At 60.1% G+C, this 10,575-nt stretch overlaps 1 protein-coding gene across 1 annotated transcript in view; it reads right to left on the minus strand.

Annotated features, from left to right (window-relative positions):
* ADSSL1 (adenylosuccinate synthase like 1) overlaps window positions 1-10,182 on the minus strand; it is a 13,841-nt gene extending 3,659 nt beyond the window's left edge. The window contains exons 1-10 of the mRNA XM_011951404.1: window positions 10,043-10,182; window positions 7,885-7,987; window positions 5,500-5,562; window positions 4,535-4,585; window positions 4,099-4,165; window positions 3,187-3,294; window positions 2,978-3,059; window positions 2,655-2,781; window positions 1,888-2,042; window positions 695-819 (exon numbers count right to left, since the gene is read on the minus strand). Coding sequence (XP_011806794.1) covers window positions 695-819; window positions 1,888-2,042; window positions 2,655-2,781; window positions 2,978-3,059; window positions 3,187-3,294; window positions 4,099-4,165; window positions 4,535-4,585; window positions 5,500-5,562; window positions 7,885-7,987; window positions 10,043-10,063 — 902 coding nt within the window. The 5' untranslated portion in view covers window positions 10,064-10,182. The remainder of the gene's footprint in view (window positions 1-694; window positions 820-1,887; window positions 2,043-2,654; window positions 2,782-2,977; window positions 3,060-3,186; window positions 3,295-4,098; window positions 4,166-4,534; window positions 4,586-5,499; window positions 5,563-7,884; window positions 7,988-10,042) is intronic.
* Window positions 10,183-10,575: the final 393 nt, after the last annotated feature.

A 10,575-nucleotide genomic window follows, 5' to 3' on the forward strand; every position in this document is an offset into this window, starting at 1 on the left:
TGAACAGCCGGAGAGACAGCCTGAACAGCCGAGGGGACAGCCTGAACAGCCGGGGGGACAGCCTGAACAGCCGGGGGGACAGCCTGAACAGCCGGGGGGACAGCCTGAACAGCCGGGGGACAGCCTGAACAGCTGGACAGCCTGAACAGCCGAGGGGACAGCCTGAACAGCGGGGAGACAGCCTGAACAGCTGAGGGGACAGCCTGAACAGCCGGGGCGACAGCCTGAACAGCCGGGGGGACAGCCTGAACAGCCGGGGAGACAGCCTGAACAGCTGGGAAGCCTGGGCCAGTCTGTGAGGAGCAGAGGGGCCCGCAGAGTGGACGCCTCAACAGGCCGGCACCAGTGCTTCCATCCTCCTAGCAGGATGACGGTGCATCCTTTCGTCCTGGGGACTTCCGGGCTCCACGTGAAGCATTTTAACCTTTTACAAGTGCCGGAACGCCCTCATCCTTCATGGCATCAGCCCTGGGGTGGGAGTTTGTGCTCCCAGGGCTGGCTGCAACACACCCTGCACAGGCCTCCATACCGCTAACCCCTGGGCTGTGCTTTGTGGAAGGGTTGAGATCAGTGGGAAACCTTGTCCAAGGAGACTTGGCAGCCCTCAGCCCCTGCATCCAGTGCTGCTTGCCTCTGCAGGTGTCGGGAGTCAGGGACGGTCCCAGTGGGGATGGCAGCAGCATGGGTTGCTTACGCAGTGAATCCATTGACCATGTGAGCATATCTCAGAATCATCAGGTCAAGCCAGCCACAGCGCCTCTTCCTGCCTGTGGTCACCCCCCACTCGTGGCCGCGGGTCTGCAGCAGGTCTCCAATCTCCTACATGAGAACAGGGCAGATGTCACGTGGACTGTGGTGGGGGCTTTGTGCGGCCTGGCCCTGCTGCTCCCCCACCTCCCCCTCCCCACATGGAGATCTCAGAATCCCTGAGGCTGCCCCGCCTCCGCCGACAGTCCTTACATCCAGCTCCCCCACATCCCCACATCCATGGTAAGCCTGTCTGGCAGCTGAGGCTCACAACGGGCAGGGCCTGGCCCACAGTGCTGCGTGAGCCGGTGAGCACTCTTCCTGGACACACCCCACCACTAGGCTTTCTGAGCTGGGGAAGGCACCGGCAGCCTTGCCGTCTTCCCCTCCTGCCTTGGGCAGCTGGGGGAGGTGGGCCTGGCCCTGCAGCTTGGCTTTGGGGGTCAGGGGTGTGTGTACCTCCTGACACCTATCCCTGCACCCTCTCAAGCTTCTCTGGAGAGCGTCCGCCCTCCCTGTGTTGGCTCTCCCAGCACCTGCCCTTCCTCCTGCTCAGGCACAAGGGCCATGTCCTTGCCCTATCAAGGGTCACAGGTTGAGGCTGAGAGAGGAAGGCTGGGGCCTCCTGAGGATTCTGGGGCCACAGCAGCTTCCAGAAACCTTCCTGAGGCTGGAGAGCTGGGCGGGGTTGTGGGGGTTGGCTTTCAGCCCCAATTCTAGATTGGTTGTGACAGAGGACCCCCCCAACCTGGGGACAAGGCCGAGGGAAGGTGCTTAGTGTCCTCTCTGAGCCAAGGTGAGTCCACCAGCTACCCCAAATGAGGGTGTCCTCAGGAGCTGCAAGGCGCCCCCACTTGCCTGTGGGCCTCACACTCCGAGGGGAGTGAGGTCATGTGTACGCGTGTGCATGTGCACACTCTGTGTGAGCTCACGTGCTGCGGCCGTGGGAGTAGGCCCACCCCAGTGCCTCTTACTAAGCCCCACCCTGGCCTGCACAGCAGGAAGGGCCCTGGTGGGAGATGGGGAAATGGTACAGGCAGGGTCCCCACAGCCCCCACCCTGGCACTGCTCACCCCACCCCTGGCACCGCTGCCTGGCCTCCCTGTCCTCCCATGGGGTCCTGAGGGCCTGGGGACTCACGTTGATCTGTTCGGTGGGGAAGGCCCCGATGCCCACGCGTGTGGTGTAGGCCTTCACCACACCATACACATCACCTATGTTCTGCGGGGGAATGCCCAGGCCCGTGCACACGCCGCCCACGGTGCAGTTGGATGAAGTCACAAAGGGGTAGGTCCCTGCAAGACAGAGCAGGTTAGGGGGCTACCTGTCATCCCCTGTAGATTACTCCACCCAGCCCAAGAGGCCTTCTCAGTAAAGGGCAGCGGGCTGTTCAAACCATGGGGGGTCCCCTCCGTGGGGGTCACCAGCCTGGCCTGTCCTGGGGGAGTGGCCGAATGGGCGCTGTGTGCTGGGCTGTGTGGCTCACATAAGAGTCTCGGGTGAGGGGAGGGAGAAAGTTGCCCACAGCATGGCCTGAGGTGGCCAGGCCGCCTTGGGGGTGAGGGTAAGCTGGTGCGCCCGTGGGGGTGAGGACAGGATATGGCTGTACAGACCGTCGGAAGGGCTGGCTCTGACCCACCTTGCCAGGCTCCCTGGCCCCACCCCTGACCGTGTCACCTTGTCACCCTGTTCTTTCATCTCTAGCCCAGCACTTTCTCCTCTCCCCTCCCTTGCTGACAATAGGAACACTAAGGACACGAGGATCATTTCCATGGGCATGGATGGCACTGTGGCCTTGGAAAGCAGGTCTGCCCCTCCCTCCCCCATCTGTTCCCACAGCTCTCCGCAGCTGGGTCTTCCCTGGCAGGCACGAAAGGTCGCTGGCACGCACATCCTCCCGGACATACCGAAGTCAATGTCGAGGAGGGCGGCGTTGGCCCCCTCCACCAGGATCTTCTTGGGGGGGCCGTGGAGGGCCTCATACATAAAGTAAACGCCATCTCGGACCATGGGTCTTATCCGCTCAGCAAAGCCCTGCAAGGAAGGACCAAGCAGCAGAGTGAGCCTGTGACCTGGGGCAGAGGAGTCCTGCGTCCCCAGGAAGGTTGGCCAGCCCATAACAATGCCTAAGAACGGGTGTGCCCCAAGCGTGTTCAACGAGCACCAGGCAGGACAGCCAGCCTCCCTGGAGGAGCACTTCGCAGCCCCCACACTGCGGCCCCGGCTTCACCTTGAGCCTTTTGAGTTGGCCTTCAATGTCTATTTCCAGGGTGGGGAACATCGACTGGTGCTGGTGGGCCAGGTTCTTGAATCTGCACAAGGGACAGTCATTGTCACCCCGCCACGGTCCACGTGGGTCCTCGGGGCCCTCCCCACTAGCCACAGTCCCTTCTGGCAACCTCTCCCATCCTCTTCCAGGACTGCAGATGGCTCAGGTACCTGGAGGAAAACTCATCAAAATCTGACAGGAGGTCGCAGATGCGGAGGCCCGTCCGGGCAGCTTTGGAAGAGTAGGTGGGTCCAATTCCCTTCTTGGTGGTGCCTATACTGAAAGATGAGGAGGGGGTGCCCATGAGAACCCAGGAGCCCCAAGGAGCTCAGGCATCCCCCTGAGGCCGTGACCCCCGCCAGCTCATGACTGCAGTGCTCACCATTGCCGCCTGTGTCTGGCTGAGCTGTGAGTGTGTGCATGTGTGGGTGTACGCACTCGCATGGATGTGTGTACTGGTATGGTGTGTGCCTGTGTGTGGATGTGTGCACACGGAGTGTGTGCACGTGTGTGAGTGTATGTAGGTGTGGCTGTGTGTACTTTTGTGCATTTGCGTGGGTGTGTGGGCTTGTGCGGTGCATGCACATGTGCATACCTGTGCGAGCATGCGTGGGCGTGTGGTGTGTATGTGAGAGCACGAGCGTGTGCCCTGGCCTGTGTGAGAGTGCGAGTGGGTGTGTGATCACCTCTCTGAGGCAGGACACTCATCTGCTTCACTCCTGTGTCCTTGGCACATCTGAGGTTCTACTAAACTTTTTTAGTGTTTCTCATGTCCTCCCTGGGGCCTGTGTGGAGTCAGGAAAGGTGGTGGGTGTGACAGGCTACGGCAGGGCTTGTGCACTCCTGTGAGGAGCTGCGTGGCAGTGGCAGCCAGCAAGGACAGTGTGCAACCCCAGAGAGAGACGGGCTGGCTCGTCCGGGGGTTGGGTGATGCACTGTGGAATTCTGACAGGTGCCATTCTCCAGGGGCTTTGAGTGGGTTGAGGTACCCTCCTCGTGCCCAAGACCAGGCACACCCCACAGTCTACCAGCTTGCGGGCCCAGAAGACTCCCTGAGGGTGAGAGTGTCCCGGCAGACTTACTTCTTCCCCTCTTGTGCCTGGCGCTGCACTTCCTGAAGTCCATCGACAGCCTGGTGAAAATCGAACACTGGCGGGCGGGCCAGGTGAGGGCACCAGGGAACAGGAGAGAAGCAGAGGACAGATTTTACACATGGAACTCACCTCCTGCTGGCCTGAGTCTCCTGGGAAGGGGGTGGTCGAGATTTCAAAGAGGACAAACTGGGGTGTGACCATGAGTGTCTGGGGCTCAGTTTCCCCATCTGCAAATGGGCTAGGGATCCCTGACCCAGCTCCCACCTTGAAGCTCTTTAAAAAGGATAATGTACAAGCTAACGGAGCCATGTGGAACAAGAGGCCTTGGGGACTTCCCTGATCTTGGTGGCCGTGGAGGAGCAGGGCCGGCTGGCAATGGTGGGGGCAGGGGGGGCTGTTCCCTGTACCCCAGTGGGAAACGTACCAAGGTGGGCTCTGTCAGAGATGATGAGCCTCTTCTCCCAGTCCTTCAGGCCTGTGGGGACACGGCACGCAGGTGGGTCAGTGTTCACTGCAGCTCACACGTGAGGGGCCAAAGCTGGGCTAGCTCACCCGGCTCCCATCCGGGTAAGGCATGTGGGGACTGACAGGGCCACCTCTGTTGTGCAGCAAGCAGCAGGCCCGCCCCTCATTGCCTCCTCCCCAGCTGAGGCTCCCGGACCCTCACTCCACCCCCCGCTGGGATGCCCACTCTCATGCCCGCAGGCTTCACCCCCTCCGGGCTGGGGAGCTGGGGCTGGTGTGAGTGTCTGGCCTTCCTCCCTACCTGCAGCCACTCTGAAGTTGATCTGCCCCCTCAGGGCCTCAGTCTGGGTACCCCCTGGTGCCCATGTCCCCAGAATCACATTCTCCTTGCTCTTTTCACACCCATCCTGCCCTTCAGCCTAAGGCTGGAGCTCAGCGTCCTCCCAGACCCACTCAGGCTGCTGTCTGTCCCTACCCACGCTAGGTCTGCCTTGCCCACACCCCCAGCTGGTGGGTCTCACTCACTGCCTGCAGGCCTCTGTGTGCCTGGCCAGATGCTCCTCAGAGCCCCCCGGAGCCACATCCTTCCCTGCAGGCATAATTAGCCCAGCAGTCCAGTCCCCACTTCCCACTGGGTGTCTGGTCCAGGTCCCTGGCTCCTTCCCAGACCTCCTGACCTGAGTTTGCAGGTGCTACCTGGCCCTGTGATGCCGAGGCCGCCAGCGTCTGAGGCCTCTGGATTGCCCGGCTCACTCGCTTTCTGCACAGGTAGAGCCAGTGGGTGATGAGCTGGGCCAGCTGTGTGGGGAACCCACCCCCTGCCAGTCCCCTCTGCGGGAGAAACCCTCAGGGAGGCTCCAGCCAACACAACCGCTCAGGACACTGTGTCTGGGACAGGGCAAGTCTGCAGGAGCTGGGACCTACCTTTCTTTTCATTCTTCTCTGCTTCTTCAAACAAGCCCGGCAAGTGGATGACCACCCCGTTGCCTGCATGAGAGACAGAAGCATGAGACAAGAGTTGTGTCCCAGACACTGGAAAACGTACATTAAGAACAGCATGAAGTGAGTGGGTACAGTGGCTCATGCCTGTAATCCTGGCACTTTGGGAGGCCGAGGCAGGAGGATCCCTTGAGGTCAGGAGTTCAAAACCAGCCTGGCCCACATGGTGAAACCCTGTCTCTACTAAAAATACAAAAAAATATCTGGGCATGGTAGTGCCTGCCTGTAATCCCAGCGACTGGGGAGGCTGAGGCAGGAGAATCACTTGAACCTGGGAGGCGGAGGTTGCAGCGAGCCGAGATCCTGCCACCGAACTCTGGATGACAGAATGAGACTCTGTCTCAAAAAGCAAACAAACAAACAAACACAACCCAGCATGAAATGGGCACACCTATGTTCATAGCAGCATTATTCACAGTAGCCAAGAGCTGTCCATTGCCAGATGAATGGATAAGCAGAACACGGTCTATCCATATGATGGAAAAAGTATTCAGCCTTAAAACAGGAAGGAAATTCGGACACAGGCTGCAATGTGGAAGGGCCTGGAAGACACGATGCTGAGTGAAATGAGGCAGTTACAAACGGACACAAACAGGATGATTCCGCTTATATGAGGCCCCTGGAAGAGCCAAATTCATAGAGATAGGAAGTAGAATGGGAGGCACCCGGGGCTGGGAGAGGGAGACGGGGGACTTGTCTGGTGTTTCAGCATTTCAGTGTGTGAAGATAAGAACGTTCTGGAGGTGGATGGTGGTGATGGTTGCAAAACAATCACATTCCTTGGTATTTAAGGGGCTGAAAATTGATGTCCCCTTAGAAACCTGCACGTGGATGTTTAGAAGTTCTATTCATGATCGCCGAAACTCGGCAGCCGTCAAGAGGCCCGTCAGTAAACAAAAGGAGAAGTCAGCGGTGGTCCCTCCAGACAGTGGAGTATTACTCAACACGGAAAACAAATGAGCTATCAAGCCGCGAAAAGACATAGAGGAAAGTTAAATGCATATTACTGAGTGGAAGAAGCCAATCTGAAAAGGCAACATACTGTACGATTCCAACTCCAAGATTCTGAAAAAGGCAAAACTACGGAGACAGTGTGAGTGGCTGCCGAGGGTTGAGGAGGGAGAGATGAACGGGTTGAGCTTGGGGGTTTTTAGGACGTGAAAAAAGTCTGTATGATACTCTGGTGGCAGACACACAGCATACGTTTGTCCAGACTGGCAGAATGTACAGCACCAAGTGTGAACCCTGAGGTGACTATGGACGCTGGGTGATGGTGATGTGTCAATGTAGGTCCGTCGACTGTAACAAAGGCACCACTCTGGTGGGGCATGGTGGCTCTTGCCTATAATGCCAACATGTTGCGATGCTGAGGCAGGAGGATCACTTGAGGCCAGGAGTTGGAGACCAGCCTGGGCAACATAGCAAGACTCCCATTTCTTAAAAAAAAAAAAAAAAAAGCATATATTTACTAGCTGAGTGTGGTGGCACAAGCCTGTAGTCCTGGCTACTTGGGAGACTGAGGCAGGAGGATCCCTTGGGCCCAGAAGGTTGAGGTTGCAGTGAGCTAGGACTGTGCCATTGCACTGCAGCCTGAGTGACACAGCGAGACCCTGTCTCAAAACAAAAAACAAAACACAAATATACCCCTGAGTTCTAAACCCTTTGCTTGAAGATGAAGCCCTTCAGGAACCCCTGCTGCCTCTCCAAGGAACCCCTTTCCCTTTGCCAGTTCCCGCTGAGGCCGGCCATGGCACAGGCTCAGCTGAGGGAGACAGGACTTCAGTCCAGACGAGAGTGACCTGGAGTCTATGCAAGCCATGGTGAGCACAAAAGGTCACCCAAATGCCACGGCCTCCTGAAATAAACACGTGGCAGAGGCCCGGGGTGTCGCAAGCTGAGGGTGTCTGTGAGCCCTGGCACGTCCTGTCACTTGCTAAGCGGTGCCTCCTTGGCCTTGTTTCCCGCCATGTGGGGCCCAGGGCTGGGCAGGACGGGGCTGGCGGCTGGAGAAGGCTTCCCGCAGCACAACCCGGAGGGATCAGGGATCAGGCACTCCCGCTCCTGCGGGTGGATGTGACTCTGCCCTCCTCCCATCAGCCCGGTGTCCTCTCAGCTGCGTTCCCAGCCCAGGCCTGGGCTATGCAGGTTTCTATGCACCAGTGCCCGGTGGGGCAGGTGGAGGCCGGGGTCCAGCCTCCTGCTAGAGCCATCATCACCAGGCTCTGGTACCCTGTACCCCTGCGAGTGGGGCTCCCGGGCTGGCTGACACCCCTTTTCCTGCTCACACACAGGTGGGGGCAGGGTACTCACCAATGAAGGACACAGCCTTGGTGTTGATGATGCCGCTGGGCAGTAGGTGGAAGTCATACTCCTTCCCATCCACCACCACCGTGTGGCCGGCGTTGTTGCCCCCCTGGAACAGAAACCTGGCTGAGCTGAAGGCACTTGGGTACTGAGGACCCCCCGGACATGGACTGACCCACAGGGGCTTCCTCTGTCCCTGCAGGGCACTGCTGTTGGATTTTGGGGTGCCTGGTTCGGTGGCCAGCTCTGCTGCGTCTGTGCAGCACTGGGACGTGAGCATCCTGCACCGTGCAAGGAGTGCAGCCGTTTGGTCAGGGGCCTGTGTCGGAAGGGTCTGGCCCAGGCTGGGGCCAACACCTCCAGGTGGCTTGGTACAGGTCTCTGCAGCTGCAGGTCCCGCTCTGGAGCTCGCTCCTTTCATGCAGGAGTGAGGGCCCAACCCTTCCGCAGAGCATGAGTTCAGCCCCCGCCACGGCCCAACCTACCCTCACCCTCTTTAGCAGGGACCCCTCCCTTTGAGCAGGCACCTCCCATCTAAAATGAAAAGGAAAAAGCCGTTCTGAGCCAGCCCTGTTCTGGGGAACACCCAGCCACAGGCTCCCCTCTCTGGGGGGCTCCTGCTGCAGGTGGGATGTGCAGACTCCAATCCCCCCCTGCCAGGAGACAGCCGCATGACACAAGCAGACTGTGCCACCGCCCTGGACGCCACTGCCTTAGGTTCCCAAAGGGCCTCTTGTGCCAGTGGAAGCTGGAGATAAAGTAGGGACCCTCTTCAGGTGCGGCAACAACCAAAGCCCTCCTGCCTTTTGCTTGGCTCTGCTTAGTAGGGCACAGGTCCAGTGGGTGGCTGCCCCCCACCCTCTGCTCCTGCAGGCCAGGTGGGCTGGTGGCATGACGATTGCAGGACACTCCAGCCCCAAGGCACGGCTCATAGGGCTCCCCTACATGTAGGCAGGAGTCCCCGCTTCACAGCTGAGGAAGAGGCAGCATCTCTGATGCCCCACGATGGCCCATTGCCCCTGAAGCCAGGCCCCCACCAATGGCAAGGGGTGTCCCTCCAGCACCTTTTGGTTTTCATGCCACCATAAGAGACCCGTGTAGGCCAGGTGTGGCAGAGCCTGGAGGGAGCCCCAGAAGCTCTCTGCCCCACGAGAGAAGGCCAGCTCTCCAGCCCCACTTCTGGCCAGCCACTGGATGGCATGGGGGACCCTCCCTGTTGCCCTCTCTCCTTGAGCCCCACCTGGAGGGTGAGCAGGGTCCCAGTGGGGTGGTGGGGGACACACACGGATACCCTGCCCCACAGACTGGTCTGGCCTTTCCTTCACTACTGCCCTTTTGGGGCCCACTCTGTCCCCAGGACTCCAGAGCCCCACCTTCCTGCCTCACCTCCCGGCAGAAAAGCCCTCAACTTGTCTGCCCATGGGGGATCCTCCCAGTCACACCGCACGGCTCTCTGCCCAGCAGAGGGGTCTCAGCTCCCCTCCCACCCTCACATGCCTGGCAGTGAGGTGTCCCAGGCAGGACCCTCAGTGATGGCGTCCCCTCCCTCTGCACTAGCTCCTCACGATGCATCTGGACAAGATTTACATGGAAAGAGCCCTGGCGGCTGGTGCCAGGGTAACCCTGGGGACAGAGGGAGGGCAGATCCGGAGATGCTAGGCAGGGCGCTCGCCCTCCTGGGACCTAACTTCACACACTGGGAGATTAGGCAGCACTCAGAGCCCTGAAGCCCCTTCCCAGGGCAGGAGTCCTCACCGCCGCGCCCCGACTTCTGCCTGCCCTGCCTGGCTGGGCCCAGTCCTTGCAGGAAACTAGTTCAGGACAGTGGCTCTGGGCCAGGCGGTGCTGGGTGAACTGGGTGGGGATCCTGGGAGGCGGAGAGATGCAGGAAGCCTGGTGGCAGGAGGGAGGGTGATCTGAGGGCACCTGGAGGCCCTGCGGGAGCTAATGCTGCCAGGCGCCGAGGCAGGGTGGAGGTGGAGGGTCAGGGCACTTCTGCAGCCTGGGCGGATGGGCGGGGCTCTCAGCCTGTGCCGCTCAGCAGACCCTGAGTCAGCCCTGGGCGTGCAGGTTCAGTCCATCGAGACAGGGCAGGCCCTGGCGTGACTGGAACAGACTCTGGGTTTGGGGGTCACCGCACCCTCCTGGAGACCCCCACCCTTACTCTGTCCTTGCCTTGGCACATACGTGGTATGGCAATTCCTCTCCGCGGGGGTCACAGAGTAGGTTCATGCCCATGATTGCATCTGCTGCCTTTTGGGGGCAGTCAGGGGTGAGGTCTCTGAGGACAGATAGGGAAACGGATAAGGGAAGCCTATCCCTTGTACAAAGCCCCGCCTGGGGTGGGCAGGCCTCGAGGGATGACCTGGCAGTCAGGGCAAGTGCTGCCTGCCATGGCAGAGTGCCCAGAGCCCATGTCAGCAGGCCCAGGGACGCCCCGCTGGGCACACCCTGGTTCTGTTGGGGGCAAACACAGGCTCCTAGGAACAGGCGTGGCTTGTCGTGGGCCAGTGGGTGTCCAATGACCCCAGGGCCAGTGCCAGGCCACTCCCGGGAGCAGGAGCCAGCCCAGGACACTGAGCCTGGGGCCTGCTGACCCGCAGCCCTCCCAGTTCTGGGGAGCCCAGGACGATGGCCCCGGAGAGACCCCAGTCTGTCCTCCCCATCACAGTTGCGGTCTCAGGATGTCAGGCTGCA

Source organism: Colobus angolensis, unplaced genomic scaffold, assembly GCF_000951035.1.
Source record: "Colobus angolensis palliatus isolate OR3802 unplaced genomic scaffold, Cang.pa_1.0 Scaffold32, whole genome shotgun sequence".
Classification (NCBI taxonomy): Eukaryota; Metazoa; Chordata; class Mammalia; order Primates; family Cercopithecidae; genus Colobus; species Colobus angolensis.